We start from the raw sequence: 15283 nt of genomic DNA, 5'->3' as shown, positions 1-15283 counted from the left end.
GTCCAAAGTATATAAAACCAATAATAATACAAAGAAATAAAGTAATTTCAATCTGTTTGGAGTCAAGTTGAAAGAAACATTCAACATCTATTCACATAAAAGTGCGGATAATATAATATAATATAATATAATATAATATAAATGTTGAGCACTACTTGAGCACCGCACTGCCTTCTGGTTAATGGAGTCTAAACTAGTTTATCCCATTTCGACTCTATCCACTCCTTATAAGTAAAAAAAGATAATTTAGAAAATATCTCAGTATATTTAGAGATATGTTACAAATCATAGACTAATAATTAGATTAATAAATACATAAATAAAGGGAAAAAAGATTAAGATAGAACTAAATATTGTAGTTTCGTAAATCGTTGCTATGATTCCTCCCATCCAGCAGGTGGCAGCAGGGCGCCAGTCAGTCCACTGACCACTTGAGTTTTTGTTGACACACTCCTCGCGCGTACCTCGCTGTCATGCACACGCAGCTCCTCTCGTGCGTGACATTATAACTACATATTAACAGTGAACACCGACAAGCAGCTCGTCCCGTGCGCGTCCCGTGCGACGCAGGATCGACCTCGAGAAAGACCATGTCGACCGCCTTCTCCTTCCAGACGCAGCTCGTCTCCATCATGGACGCGTTATCCAAAACCGCCGTAATGGAAATCAGCAAACTGGTGGAGATCGAGTCGAAGATGCTGAAAATCGAGATAACCCGAGGGCGCAACGAAATCTGCTCCCTCACCGAGAAACTGCAGCTGATGGAGAAACTGCTCTATATCGCACAGGGGGGCAGGCAGGAGGCGGCGGCAGCAGCGTGCACGGTGGTGAGGGATGCTCCAGCCAACAGAGCACTGGAGCCGGACAGGACGAGACCTGCCATGAAGAGGTAAACTCCTGTGTGGTGGTAGAGATTTGCCACGATGTCCTTTGCTGCCATCCTGCCTGGTGTATTAATCAAAGGTGTATTTTCCTCCTAGTGAGATCCCATGGGAAAGCATAAGTTCCTCCACTGAGATCAGCAGTTTGCATCACGTTGAGGAGGAGCAGGCTGCAGCTGAAGTAACTCATCATATAGTGTAATGACATTATATTAAATACAGTCCTTCATTTATAACAGGTGCAATTTTGTACAATGTTTTCTCAATAGCTTCCACAGAAAGAGCAGCCTGATCTCATCGTGGTGAAGGAGGAGCCTTCAGAGGTGGAGACCAGGGACACTCAGCAAGACAGGACAAGTGAAACCAGTGAGTTTTAAATGTACAAGTTACTGATAATTATCACGATTAATGTCATATTATAATTTCTTTCAGTGTAAATACTGATTTTTACTCCTGAGTGACATTTGTGGTTTTAAACTGAGAATAATTAAAACTTGAGAAACAGCAAAACATTTCACAAATCTGAGGAAGATCAGTTATGTGGTATATCTTCTTACTGTGCTGGCACAATGCATAATCATTATATTAATATACATTAAACCTATGTTATATTGCTATTGATAAAATTATAGTGTGATCATTACCGATGATGTTTTATTGCCCAAAACAATGTTATAAGGGGTCAACACTTGTATGATGAAGAATAACTTGTGAATTCAGGTTTGAGTTGGTCATATTACTAATTTCAACATATTCGTGTCAACAGGAAGGAAAGCAGTCACGGACGCTCAGAGGAGCTCAGATGTGATGAAGCGCCACAAACCGATCACAGAGCGTCAGCAGCCCGTGTTCCCTGAAAGCTTTGTGACCATGAACACCCAGTCGCCCCTCGCTGGACCAGGGAGGAGGGTTACACAGTGGAATCAACAGCTCGCCCCTGCAAACACATCAAATCTAGAGGCCGGGAAAAGCATCGCTCAAAACGTTGCCTCCCAAAGCTTAAGCGTGCTCAGAAATATGAAGATTCACACTTTGAGGAACTCTGGTGCAAAGAGGTTCGCCTGCCTGCAGTGCGGCAAGAGCTTCAGGTGCTTTAGTCAGCTGGAAATCCACCAGAGGAGTCACACAGGAGAGAAACCCTTCAGGTGCACGCTGTGTGGAAAGAGATACGCACAGAAAGGACATCTGTACACACACCAGCGCACACACACTGGGGAGAAGCCGTATCGCTGTCCAATTTGCGGGAAGGGCTTCATTCAGAAATGCACTCTTGATATGCATCAGCGTACACACACCGGAGAAAAACCTTTTGTTTGTATCAAATGTGGCAAGGGTTTCACGAAGAACTGTAATCTGAAAAAACACCTTGCGGTACATTTAGATCCTGGTTTGACCATGTATGGCTGTGATTCTGCTGCTTCAACATTCAGTGCGACATTAATTAATGGAACCACTTAAAACAGTCAAATGTAACTTCCACAGCTGTTTGTTTGAAATACATATTTATAATAAAGGTTTTATCTTTGGTCCAGATTTGAGTGGCAGACATTTGTGAAGAACGTGATTTTTTAAAAGTGTAAGAACTTATTTTCTGCTGCTTTCCTTTCATATCTCAATTGAAACCTGATATTTTGCTACATTACACAAATACACACTCGACAGTAGGAAAACACCTTTTCTGAACTGACCCTGAGGACCAAACAAATAAGTGAATCACTCTCATCTGTCAATAATAAATATGTAAAAAACAGTTAAGGTTGCAATATTCCAAATGCCAGAAAATTGATTCACAATAAAATTTGCTCCTTCCGTATCAACTGCTGGGAAACAATGGAGGAAGGTGCTGCTCAAGCTATACTGGCCTTCCTTGCCTTGGGTTTTACTGGTATATCAACAAATTGTGTGGTCCCACACACCTCTGATTACTCAGACTGTGTTGTTGGTTTATTACTGCTCAAAATGTATTGATTTATTTTAATAGAATCATATCCTATACACTTAATAATTACTTGCAGGTAACATTACAATTTTGAGTACATTTTTTGAATGACACTGATGCAGCAATAAGTTTATTCCAATATAATATATGTTATTATGAAACCGACCATTTAGAAAAATATGCACTTTTAATCTAAGTACTATTATTGTACTTATATGATTATACTTTGACAGAAAGTGTTAATTGATCATTACTACTGTTGTATTACTACTTTGTGTAACGGTTTCTACTTCTCCCACCTCTACAGGGCTGTTGAAGTTTTACCATGTCTCTTACTTATACTTATAAAAATAAAATTCAATCAGATTTATCTTAAATTTGTACCTCTTTTAATCTTTTACCTCTTTTTAATCTTATATTTTGCTTGAAATATTTCTGCTCTTCAAATAGTTTTGTCTCTGTGTTATTCTATATGAATTTACCTCTAACTGTATGAAACGTGTTTCATAAATAAAACTGTCCTGCCCTCCCTATACGCTGTGCTGCCTTCAAGTGCTCCTCGTTAATATCGCAACGCAATGTACAAATTTCCCACAATCCCTCGCGGTCCAGCTATAACATATTGGACCAGGGATCAGCGTCGCTGCGCTGGGACATTTTTCTCCCCAAATAACAGCAGTTTCGAAATATTCCGTCTCCCCGTCGAGATGATGTGCGACACCACGAACCGGAGCTTTCGGACGCAGCTCGCCGTCATCCTGGACAAAGTGACCAAGGCGGCTCTGGTGGAGATCAGCAGCCTGGCGGACGAGTGCTCCTCCGTCCTTCACGCCGAGATATCGCTGCACAAGACGGAGAACGAGGCGCTGAAGAAGCGGTGCTACTCGCTGGAGGTCCAGCTGAGAGCCGCGAGGGAGGCGCCGACCTTCCCCGCCCATGTCAACAGCGTCAGCCGCCGGCTCCCCGCAGGTCAGGACGGTCACAGACCCGGACACAGTGGGTCCTCGGGCTCGCTCCAGAGGTGGAGGTGTCAGCCGACAGTTTATATTTGACAGGCTAGCTAGCTGCTACACCCCGCTGGTGTTATATGAAGTACAGCAGGCTAAAGCTAATGGAGTCTGATGCAACAGCCCTGTGATTGAAGATCCACTCGTGTGATGTTAAGTTTGGATTGTTTCATGGTTTTCTGGAGGATGTTTGTGAAGCTGTTTGTGTTCTCAACATGGGGGGGCTCGCTGTGAACCACTGCAGGGGGGCGTGGGTGGACCACAGGAAGATGGTGTGACATCAGTTAAACAGATATGATCCATGTAGGGACAATAATTTAAAGGTTGCTGATGCTGTTGTGTTTGGATTTAACTTAAGTAGATTTTTAAAAAAAAACTAGTTTATTTTTAAAAACAAAAGTTGACTGATGACAGGTGTGGTGTGAGCTTGCACCATAGATATGTATAGACATGTATATAAAGATGGATGGCGCCTCCCCTTCCTCCCACTATAAAATTAAGAGTGTGGGAACAAGTGAGTGGGGGGATCGAACTGTGGTAGTGACCAATCAACAGTCAGTCTCAGCTGTCAATCATGACATCCACCCCCCATGTTGACAACATCAAATATATTATTAACACGAAACTACCATGAAATACAAACTTGAATATAGAATACCGTGAGCAGAACTGCTCAAAATGACAGAAAGCATCTTTGAGAAACAATTATTTAACGTGTACTTTGACTTTTTAGTTTGGTCTGTGTTTCGTCCACTAACATGGAGGTGGCGGGATTAATGACCAATTCTGCATCCAGCCACCAGGTGGAGATCGAGGTGCTATGGCTTCACTTGTTTTGGAAGCTGTCATCTCGTCCACATTGATATGAAGGAGTTGGACGATAGCCCTTAAAATGCAATGTAGTTCAGTAGCACTGCAAACTGACCATGGAGTCGAATCGCCACCTCTCTAAAACAACGTCAACCAACCTGAATGTAGAATTTATTGTAGCGCTGTTTTGGCCGAAGTGTTGATCTTCATTCGTAGCCCTTCAAATTCAGTCTCAATGAAAAAGACTTCTCTGAAGGTGTAAAAACGTGTATTTCCACTGGGATTATGTTGGAGATCTCAAGTTCATATCTGCTTCGTCCTCCAGAACATCAGCAACCTGCTCCGGCCATCGATGGAGTTTTTGGGAAGGACTGGTGTATGGACTTTTGGAGAGAAGAGAAACTCCCCTCTCACAGAAAAGAAACAATGGAACCTCCTGCTATGACAAGCATGGGAGTACCGGTTAGTAAATCATTTAGCAACAGGTTTTCAATTTTTAATGATCTATTCTTTCTGAACTGAAATGATTGAGTTACTTTTATTTACAAAGCTGTTTGTCACCTGTCTCACTGGCAGGCAATAGACCTGACGGAGAGAGAGCCTGATACCATCTTCGTCAAGGAGGAGATATACGATGATCATCCCATTGGTCAGCAGATGACTTTCACAGATAGCAGAAAAAGTAAGATAATAAAAGGACAAAACAAATAATTGTAATCCCTGAAGTTGCTGTGATATAACCACATTTAATCTCATTTTACAGTTGTCGGGATGTTTGAGGAGGACACCATGCTTCATAGGTCTGTCGATGAGCTGGAGCTTCACCCGGGGGAATTAAACAACTTTCCGATGACGGCCGACAGTCAAACACTACAACGCACGCATCCGACAATCATGGACAAGTTAATAGATGACGCGACAATGAGCACTCTGGCCGACAACACAAATCCTCCTTCAGCCACCGCCGAATACTCTGACTATACCAACGATATCCACATGAACACAACGAAAGAACTCATGATTCAGCCGAAACAATTAAAGCCAACAAAACGGTTCGAGTGCTTATTCTGTGGGAAACTGTTCAACTATTTAAGCAGTTTAAAAGTCCACATCAGGCGCCACTCCGGTGAGAAGCCGTTCAGCTGCTCCGTGTGCGGGAAGCGATTCGCTCAGAAAACGTACCTGAAACTGCACCAGCGCGTGCACTCGGGGGAGAAGCCGTACAGCTGCCCAAACTGTGGCAAGAGCTTTTCCCAGAAAAGCTCTCTGAACATACATCTTCGGACACACACCGGTGAAAAGCCTTACAGTTGTGTGGATTGTGGAAAGTGTTACGCATACAAGTACGGCTTAAATCACCACCAGTGTTTCACTTGACCTGTCAAACAACCCCGTGGTTGTTTTGGTAAGATGTCTAACTGTGATGAGCGGTGCTTTCGGTTGTGCTCACAGTGGTTCAGCATGTGCCAGTATGTATATAGGGAGATTTCAAATACCCCATTTTAAATCAAAGTGCTGCTGTAAATTGTAGCTTGTTTGGTGTTTTTAGTTCTACTTACATAGGAAATGCTGCAGCAGCAAAATGAGGGTATAGATAATATTTATCCCTTTTAGTGTATCATTTGATTTGGTGGGATTCTTGGTCTGGGGGGGGGGGTCGTTGTCAATTTGTACGATCCCCTCATCAAATCGTTTTAAAGTCAATTTCACAATACGCTTATTATCAGCTTAGATGAGACACATTTTTCTGATCCAAAAATATTTCCCATTTTGCCCATGCATGTTGTCTTATGACTGGCGAAATGTGTTACATATACATATATACCTCAGTGTTATACTGTCCATCAGACCACAAAAGGCCTGTGTTGATGCCAAAATAGCTTTGGACAAGTGCTCAGTTTGCACACATGTAGCATAAACCTTTAAAACTACCTCTTCACAACAAGGTTGGAGTAAAACAACTTCCTCAGTTTGCTTCATTGCCCATGCCTCAACTCTGCTTTGTATTCACCACATGCCACGCTTCATTTATTGGCATTTATCAGTGGAGAGAGTCGATAAGCCGATTGCTTTGAATAACATGACTGTTTATGACATGAAATGTTCTGTGTTGGCAACATATTTTTAAGATTTGTATTCATTGTTCAGGTCTGAGAGGTGTTACTGTTCTGAAATGTGTTTTTATGGCGGAGACACAAGTGTTGTCAATGTTCAGTCTCTTAAATGTTAACCAAGAAATTATATTTTATTCTGTACTTTCCATTGAAAGATCCTCATCAGAGCCGTCATCCTCTACACAGAGCAATTAGTTGATTTTGGGTATGACTCCGGATACGATTCCCTTGGAACACACCACGCTGACACACTAAATGGATTCTCTGAACCCAAGAGGGATGTCTTTTTTTATTTCACTCACACCTGCATGCCCCTTTCAAAGCCCTCCAAACTGCCAAAGTGGAAGATTATATTCAAGGCAAAAATACTTAAAAAAAAAGAGTTCTATCAATAAACATTTGAATCTCAAAGTGAACAAATGTGACTGTTCTTTATTCTAAAGAAAGTAACAACAACTAAGATGCTGAACTTCGAAAAAGGGTAAATAAAAGTGAGTATGAAACAGAACATTTGCTTCATACTCCTGCTACTAAAAATAACATTAACTACCCTAACGTCAATGTGAGCAGTACTATTCTGCATTTAAATAAATAAAAGTACAATCAGTCACTGACAGGTTTCAGCCAAGTTCTAAAGATGTCCTCAAGCTACAGGCTTGTCTCCCCCGACATCAGGATTTTTGTGTGCCATCATATGTTGGTTGAGGTTCACCTTTTGCGTGAATGTCTTTCCACATTTACCGCAGCGGAACCGTTTCTCTCCAGTGTGGATGCGTAAGTGACATTTTAGATTGCCTTTCTGGGTGAACCTCTTTCCACATAAGCTGCACTTGTGGGGTTTCTCCCCTGTGTGGACCACATAGTGAATCCTCAGAGCCGATGGGTTTGCAAAGCTCTTCCCGCACAACTGGCAAGACTTGCTGACCGTCTTAGAAGGAAGTGGAGGCACGCAGGTGTGCGACTTGTACTTGGTCTTGTGATGGAAATGCTGCTTACAAATGCTACAGAAGTTGGACTTGTGTGATTTCATGTGGCACGTCAGAGTGCCCTTGTGGTAAAATGTCCTGCTGCATATTGTGCATGTGAATTTTTGTTTTTTTGGAGCTCCGACAGTTGCTACATTAGGCATAGTAAGGTTTTCTTGTGAATCTTTTTCCACAGCCGTGCTGTTTTCAGTGTTGTCAGTTGGTAATATCTGCAGCTTGTTGTTGCTGGGCCCACTCGCAGCAGCGTTCATAGGAGGCTCCTGCTGACTTTCTTGAACAAACTGTACGTCGTCGTCGTCGCAGTCGTCGTCGTCGCAGTCGTCGTCGTCGCAGTCGTCGTCATCTTCGATTGGAATGATAAAAGTGCTGAAGGCTTCCTCTGTGTCGTTGATGGAAATCAGCTGCATGGATGGTTTTTCAATAGCAGCTGCAGACTCGACCTGTTCCCCTTCCTGATCAACTGACAGCGTGCAAGTGCTGCCATCAGCCGAGTAACCCAATGACAGCTGCTCTGGTTCCACAGCTGTACTTTCTTCATGTCCTGCTGCATAGAAATACACAAAAACAAACGCTGACAAATCATCTCATCGTGTGTGTGCTCCTTAGTGCCAACACTGTACAGTCTTACCCTCTGTACTCAGCGTTTCCTGCTGGCAGCTGCTGACAGCACCCTCCACAGAATCCTCACTTTTTGTAATTTGGCCAGATATCGTTGCCACAGACTGTCAATATAGAAAAAGTCCAGCTGTTGAACTGTAGTTTAATACGCCAACATTTTCTGTGATGAGAGTTGAAATGATTAATCAGGTTAAGTCAATAATGAAAGGTTCAGTGTGTAGAATCTAGTGACATCTAGTGGTGAAGTGTCATGTTGCAGCGGAACACCCCTCACCTCACTCTCCCCTTCCATACATGAAAGAGAACCTGTGGTAACCCTCAGTTGCCATAAAAACTCAAAAGGTGTTAAGTGTGTCCAGTTTGGGCTACTGTAAAGAACATGGTGGACTCCGTGGAGGATCTGCTACCTATGTAAATATAAAGTATTTACATATAAAAGGCCCATTCTAGGGTAAAGAAAACAACAATTTGTACAGTTTAGATGAAACACACTAGTGAAAAACATCACTAGGATTATTTTATATTCAATTACTGCCAATAGAATCCTTTCACCTAAATCGTACACACTGAACCTTTAATAGGATAAAAAAAAAAACTCCTCTGGTCCCAACTTTTAAAATCTGATGATAAGCCCTTTGTAATTTTACAAGTTAAATATAAGTCAAATAAGTTTGAGGATGTAGCTAAAGGTGCAGCACTCAGTGTGACGTTTGTGTTTTGTTTAGATGCGTAACAATCCCCCATTGTTATTAATAAGTGGGCTGCTTTTAACTGGCAAATGTATATTACTAGTATAATATAAAATAACAAGCATCAACCATGCTGGCATCGATATAGTGTCATATCTATACATGGACTTCCCATAGGAAAACCTTGGATGTTGTTGATGTATTGTAGGTTTAACAGTAGACTACTAAAGCCTGCATATCTTGAACACAGTTGTTTATTACTCATACTCATACCTTATCACATGTTGGTGAGTCTGTGACTGTGTCCGGATGATACGGGTCTCTGTCTTTCCACAGACTCATGCACCAGTCTTTCCCAAAGATCGCTTCTATGGTGGGGCACCCAGACTCTGAGAAGTTTAAACAGAGAAGACACACCAGTTCACATCGAAGCAAAACAGGTGCCAAAAAGTGTTCGTCCATCAGCAGCTGATCTTAAAGCTTTATTGCCCCGTTTATTTGTTTTCTGTGTTTTTTTTATCATTTTCCTTTCACCTTTTATTTGACTTGTTCATTTTTAGCATGATTTATATACATGTATTCATTATAAAGCAAGTATCTATATGATTCTGCATTATTTCACTCCATTCCCTAAAGTTTAAATGTACTCAAAGTGCAACACAACTCTTATAAGTCACTTTTCAACTAAATATCGACCACTTCCTGCAGGAGGATCACTTTGTGGCAAGGTACAAGGACCCAACCTGAGCTAGTGGAAGACGACAGTTACCCTGAGGCTCTCCACCACTGTGGCGGACGGTCTGAACACCCACGGTGCGGGAACTTTTACACGAGTTGGGGGCGTCGCTTCTCACGGTGCTCAGGTCGCTCTCCAGCCGATTTACTTTCTCCGCCAGCGCGGAATTGGCGAACAGGAGCCGGGACACCTCGAGCTGCAGCTCGGCCGAGTCCTCGTCCACCAGCTTGCTGATCTGACCCAGGGCAGACCTGGCCATCGTCTCCATGATGGAGCAGAGCTGAGAGTGCAGAGGGAGGCGGCTCGCCATAGCTGCGACGAGCCTCCTCGCCAGCCGGAGAAACACGTAGGATTAAATTGTATTATGATAAAAAAAAAGCTGGTTGGCATAAAAATGAAAACGCGCAATAGCTGTTGCCACTTAAGCTAGCTGGAGCTAATGGTTCTCCGCGAAGAGGGACACAAATACACGTAGCAACCGGAAGGACTTCCGGCGGATGCCACCGGTCAGCTGCGTCGTATTACAAAACTTCCTGGTTTGGCCATTGAAACGGATGTCTCCTCTCCGTTAGATGTTAAGTAAATGTCAACAGCTCCGTCTCGCTTCATAGCAGGTTTACATTTGTGACCGCCGCCGCCATCATGAACCCGGAGAAGGACTTCGCTCCGCTGACGCCCAACATCGTGCGGGCTCTGAACGACAAACTGTACGAGAAGAGGAAAGTCGCCGCTTTGGAGATCGAGAAGCTGGTCCGGGAGTTCGTGGCTCAGAACAACTCCACACAGATCCGACATGTCATCCAGATCCTGGCGTCGGAGTTTGCCCTCTCGCAGCACCCCCACAGCCGCAAGGGGGGTCTGATCGGACTGGCCGCCTGCTCCATCGCCCTCGGTAAGGACTCGGGTCTGTATCTGAAGGAGCTCATCGAGCCCGTGCTCACGTGTTTCAATGACTCAGACAGCCGCCTGCGCTACTATGCATGCGAGGCCCTCTATAACATAGTCAAAGTGGCCAGGGGGGCCGTGCTGCCCCACTTCAACCTGCTCTTCGATGGCCTCAGCAAGCTCGCAGCAGATCCGGATCCCAATGTGAAAAGCGGATCAGAGCTCCTGGACAGACTGCTGAAGGACATAGTGACGGAGAGCAACAAGTTCGACCTGGTGGCGTTCGTCCCGCTGCTGAGGGAGAGGATCTACTCCAATAACCAGTACGCCAGGCAGTTCATCATCTCCTGGATCCACGTCCTGGAGACCGTGCCAGATATCAACCTGTTGGACTACCTCCCCGAAATCCTGGACGGGCTCTTCCAGATCCTGGGAGACAACAGCAAGGAGATCCGCAGGACGTGTGAGGTGGTGCTGGGGGAGTTTCTGAAGGAGATCAAAAAGACTCCATCCAGCGTGAAATTTGCAGAGATGGCCAACATCTTGGTGATCCACTGCCAGGTCGCTGATGAGACCAAACTCTCAAACGACCTGATCCAGCTCACGGCCATGACCTGGATGAGAGAGTTTATCCAGCTCGCGGGCAGAGTGGTGCTCCCCTACACCTCTGGCATCCTAACTGCCGTGCTGCCGTGCCTGTCCTACGACGACAGAAAGAAGAACACCAAAGAAGCGGCCAGCGCCTGTAACCACAGTCTGATGAAGCTGGTGACTGCTGAGGACGACGAGGATGAGGAGGAGGAGAAAAGTGGAAGCACGGAGTCGCCGGCCAGGGAAGACGGACAGCCCAAGATGGAGGCAGACAGCAATGATATGCTGAATGCGTCGCAAGAATCTGTTGGTTTCAGTAATATCAGCTTCTTTACTCCTGCGAGTGCCGAACGGCCTCAGGTGACACTGGACCTGGATGGAATTGTTCAGGTGTTGGACCGTCACCTCCACGACTCCTCCACTGGCATGATGACCCGTATCGCCGTGCTCAAATGGCTCTACCACCTCTACATCAAGACACCGCGCAAAATGTTCCGCCACACAGACAGCTTGTTTCCCATGCTGCTGAAAACACTGTCTGATGAGTCTGATGAGGTGATCCTGAAAGATCTGGAGGTGTTAGCTGAGATTGCATCATCTCCTGCCGGCCAAATGGACCAAGCAGGCGTCTGCGACGGCACCGACAGCAAACTGGTGCTCAAGGTCCCAGACGGAGCCAAAGCTGTACAGCAGCACAGCACGGGTTCCAAAGCAGTGGACTCCTCCCCCTCCACTCCCAGTATGAACTCCTATTTTTACAAGTTCATGATCAACCTGCTGAAACGCTTGAGTCAAGAGAGGAAGCTTCTGGAGAACAGAGGAGCTTTCATCATCAGGCAGCTGTGTTTGCTGCTTCATGCAGAGAACATCTTCCACTCCATGGCTGACATCTTGTTGAAGGAGGAGGACCTCAAATTTGCCTCCACTATGGTTCAGACGCTCAACACCATCCTGCTCACCTCTGCCGAGCTCTTCCAGTTACGCAACCAGCTGAAAGACCTGCGCACTCAGGAGAGCTGCGCTCTGTTTTGCTGCCTCTATCGTTCCTGGTGCCACAACCCCGTGGCCACTGTGTCGCTCTGCTTCCTCACACAGAACTACAAACACGCCTACGATCTCATCCAGAAGTTTGGAGATCTAGAAGTGACGGTAGACTTCCTGATGGAGGTGGACAAACTTGTACAGCTCATAGAAAGCCCCATTTTCACCTACCTGCGCCTGCAGCTGCTGGACGTGGAGAACAACCCTTATCTGATCAAGGCACTGTATGGTCTGCTGATGCTGCTGCCACAGAGCCAGGCCTTCCAGCTGCTCTCCCACCGCTTGCGCTGCGTCCCTAACCCAGAGCTCATGAGGACTGTGGACGAGTCCAGGTACATGGACTCTAAACAGCAAACGGCATCCAAACGTGCCTCACACGCTCAGATGGATTACAACGAGCTGCTCCAGCATTTCGACCGCGTCCAGAGCAAACATCTGGAGGTGCGACACCAGCGCTCTGGACGTGCCTCGGACCACCCTGACAGGAAGCTGATGTGAAGTCATTGTGCCATTGTGTCATTGTGTCATTGTGCCTCAGGTCATTGAGAACAGTAATAGAAGGGTGAAGGAAATTATGTTAGGACATATATCTAGTTGTACTGAAAGATGCTAATGAAGCCAAAAAGTATTAAGTGAGTACAATTTTAAAAACTGTCTTATCAGAGAAGCACTGGATATACAATAAATTTTCAATAAACATCTCTTATGTTTGAACATTTCTTTGCTAATAAAGAGGGAAAGATTATGTAACATAAGTAAGATACATTTAAAACAGGAAACAGATTTAATACTCGTCAGATTGTACTTAATGTGAAGACTCAAAGAATGTACATAAAATCGCTTACATCACAACCGGTGGTGGGGAGGATGTGGTCATATCCCGAGTTATAATCCTGCTCTGTCAGCTGCCGAGGATTTTTTTCCCCAGCAAAAATGAAATGTTCACAGTATTTCAAGTGAAACTTTCATGCATGTTAATGTTAAATATTACACTTGTTTTCATTTGCTCTCCACATGAACCACAGTATTTACACGGTGTTTCCTTCTGAGCAGTACAAATAGAGCATGAACTCTTTGTTGCCTTAATCTCATGACAGCCAGGAAAGACGTCTGCACACAGCTCAACCGAGGTGAACTCTGGAAGCTGTGGGTGACTGTTTGCTGGTATAAACTCTGGATAGACCCGTACTGTTCCACCTCTTTGTCATTTCTTTGTTATTGCAGTTGATCTTGACTTGACACACCTCCGAAGCTTTTATTTCACCTGCGTTCTTATATAATCTTCAGCGGATTTGTATCTGTCTCTTGTTTGTGCAGTGTCTGTTTGTCTTGCACTCCTTTTTAAAAACAAAAATCGCACTTCTGTCATTCTTGTGTGGAAATTATTAAAGTGGACCACATGTTTGAAATCATACTTCCTTTTCCATGTCCATGTATTACACAAAACCTGTGTATTTAGAAATGATGGTTGAGGGAGGAAAAGAAGAAACCGCTTCCTTTTCTTCGGTTAGAACCTGAAGCCTTTTGAAATGTTTTAATCAATATTTTGCACTTGATTATATTATAGAAATTTTGCTTATTGTACACCAGGCTTGAAATTTAGTCAGTCTTACTTTGCGTTTAAATGTGTTAATGCATTTTGATCATTTTGTTTGGGTTTGTGCTGTGATTCAATGTTAAACACTAGACTTTATTGAAGCGAATGAATGGTTGTATTCAAGCAGCAGACTTTAAAAAGTTTGCTTGTACATATTTAATTGTAAAGAAATATAATCTTTCACCTGTTTAAATGTTTCCTAGTCCTTAAAAAAAAAAGTCACTGCAGTAAATGTAAAATTGTAACTATACTGATTATAAAACTATATAAAAATCAAATGCAACAGTGTTTCTGAATCATTGTTTTTACATAATTGGAAATGAAAGAAGTTGAAGTCAAAGCTTTGGAAACTGAACTTAATATGCAAACACGTCAGAAAAATAATTTCAAATACAGATTAAATGCCTCAATGTGAATTAATATTGTCGAGCTCACTGCTGCATAGTAAAGTAGCTCATTATACGATATAGCTACTATATATCTCTCTTCCATATCTGGCCTATGTGATTTACTTTTCGGTAAAGTTTTACTTCTCCTCTCCAGTTGAAAACCTTGGTCTGAAAATGAGCTGAGCTGTGGTGAAACTAGAGGAGCCTGGTCTCTCGTCATCACTCATCGGCTGCTGGCCCATATGTTGCTGAACACCCATGGCACATACTGTACATGGTTAATATAGGTCTTACTCCCTGGTCGAGACCCTATTAGTCAAGAGGTCCTGTGCTGCATCAGTAGCCCGTTTGCTTTTCTAAACTACTTTTGTACCTCAAAGGATTTTGTAACTCTTGTTTGGAGCAGTTCTGGAAACAACATGGTGCTGAAGATTGTACTGAGAGTCTTGGATTTCCACAGAAGTGATCTGAAGCACATGGAAAACCCCAGTTTCTCCTCTGTGCTGCTGATCTGGCCTCTTTCACGGATCACTGCTACATGAATCACAGCACGTTTCCCATAAAGGACACATTCAAGGATCGTAAGGTAAGTTGAATAAAAAATACCTTTCAAGGTTTAATGTTTCTTTCTCATTTTGAAAGTGTGGAGCATATTTCAAAATATGTTGATCTAGACAAGTTAATCCACAAAGTCAGAACACACAGGACCAGATTAATGTTTGTATGATTTACTGGATAATGGTTATATTCTTAGCTGCTATCATTAACAGAATTTGTTGGAAATTAAAACTTATACCCAAGAAACTTTAGTTTTTTGCAGAAACAGCTGTAGAAAACATCTGTTTCCCAAGGACTCCCTGCTCTTCCCCAGGGGATCTGTGATGTATGCACTGTAGATGATTCGACTCTCAGTTGCTCATTATCCCTGTTTGCTTCTGTATCTCAATGAGATGCCTGTCTACACACACACACACATGCACACACACAGAGACAGCATCCA

General features: G+C 43.7%; 4 protein-coding genes across 6 annotated transcripts; 3 read left to right on the top strand and 1 right to left on the bottom strand.

Annotated features, from left to right (window-relative positions):
- The first annotated feature begins 439 nt into the window (after positions 1-439).
- On the top strand, positions 440-2412 carry LOC117766612 (zinc finger and SCAN domain-containing protein 5C-like). Its single transcript, XM_034593824.1, has 4 exons — positions 440-889; positions 981-1062; positions 1151-1247; positions 1648-2412. Exons 1-4 carry the CDS (start codon positions 591-593, stop codon positions 2337-2339), a joined length of 1170 nt encoding a protein of 389 aa, XP_034449715.1. The 5' UTR covers positions 440-590; the 3' UTR covers positions 2340-2412.
- A 1006-nt stretch (positions 2413-3418) lies between these two features.
- LOC117766610 (gastrula zinc finger protein xFG20-1-like) lies at positions 3419-7195 on the top strand. The gene is made up of 4 exons (XM_034593820.1): positions 3419-3789; positions 4963-5099; positions 5214-5319; positions 5401-7195. Exons 1-4 carry the CDS (start codon positions 3528-3530, stop codon positions 6012-6014), a joined length of 1119 nt encoding a protein of 372 aa, XP_034449711.1. The 5' UTR covers positions 3419-3527; the 3' UTR covers positions 6015-7195.
- LOC117766609 (zinc finger and BTB domain-containing protein 49-like) lies at positions 7011-10184 on the bottom strand. Of its 3 annotated transcripts, none has more exons than XM_034593817.1 (6): positions 10131-10184; positions 9814-10100; positions 9318-9433; positions 8366-8459; positions 8074-8281; positions 7011-8037 (listed from the first exon to the last, which is right to left on the bottom strand). In XM_034593817.1, exons 2-6 carry the CDS (start codon positions 10088-10090, stop codon positions 7395-7397), a joined length of 1338 nt encoding a protein of 445 aa, XP_034449708.1. In that variant the 5' UTR covers positions 10091-10100; positions 10131-10184; the 3' UTR covers positions 7011-7394. The 3 variants fall into 3 exon arrangements, with proteins under 3 accessions (XP_034449708.1, XP_034449710.1, XP_034449709.1); XM_034593819.1 differs by having other exon boundaries at positions 7011-8036; positions 8082-8281; XM_034593818.1 differs by having other exon boundaries at positions 8074-8278.
- Positions 10185-10275: 91 nt separating this feature from the next.
- On the top strand, positions 10276-13637 carry vac14 (vac14 homolog (S. cerevisiae)). Its single transcript, XM_034593801.1, has one exon. It carries the CDS (start codon positions 10423-10425, stop codon positions 12793-12795), a length of 2373 nt encoding a protein of 790 aa, XP_034449692.1. The 5' UTR covers positions 10276-10422; the 3' UTR covers positions 12796-13637.
- The last annotated feature ends 1646 nt before the right edge of the window (positions 13638-15283 follow it).

This window comes from Hippoglossus hippoglossus, chromosome 8 (genome assembly GCF_009819705.1).
Source record: "Hippoglossus hippoglossus isolate fHipHip1 chromosome 8, fHipHip1.pri, whole genome shotgun sequence".
NCBI classification, from domain to species: domain Eukaryota; kingdom Metazoa; phylum Chordata; class Actinopteri; order Pleuronectiformes; family Pleuronectidae; genus Hippoglossus; species Hippoglossus hippoglossus.
This window is presented reverse-complemented; position numbering and strand designations above follow the sequence as displayed.

Coding starts and splice junctions, on each gene's coding strand:
- vac14 (XM_034593801.1), top strand. CDS start 10,423: ATGAACCCGGAGAAGGACTTCGCTCCGCTGACGCCCAACATCGTGCGG.
- LOC117766610 (XM_034593820.1), top strand. CDS start 3,528: ATGATGTGCGACACCACGAACCGGAGCTTTCGGACGCAGCTCGCCGTC. Junction 5,100..5,213: donor TGACAAGCATGGGAGTACCG/GTTAGTAAATCA, acceptor TCTCACTGGCAG/GCAATAGACCTGACGGAGAG. Junction 5,320..5,400: donor TTTCACAGATAGCAGAAAAA/GTAAGATAATAA, acceptor CTCATTTTACAG/TTGTCGGGATGTTTGAGGAG.
- LOC117766612 (XM_034593824.1), top strand. CDS start 591: ATGTCGACCGCCTTCTCCTTCCAGACGCAGCTCGTCTCCATCATGGAC. Junction 890..980: donor ACGAGACCTGCCATGAAGAG/GTAAACTCCTGT, acceptor TTTTCCTCCTAG/TGAGATCCCATGGGAAAGCA. Junction 1,063..1,150: donor AGGAGCAGGCTGCAGCTGAA/GTAACTCATCAT, acceptor TTTTCTCAATAG/CTTCCACAGAAAGAGCAGCC.
- LOC117766609 (XM_034593817.1), bottom strand. CDS start 10,090: ATGGCGAGCCGCCTCCCTCTGCACTCTCAGCTCTGCTCCATCATGGAG. Junction 9,434..9,813: donor CAGTGGTGGAGAGCCTCAGG/GTAACTGTCGTC, acceptor TAAACTTCTCAG/AGTCTGGGTGCCCCACCATA. Junction 8,282..8,365: donor GGAAACGCTGAGTACAGAGG/GTAAGACTGTAC, acceptor ATTTCTATGCAG/CAGGACATGAAGAAAGTACA.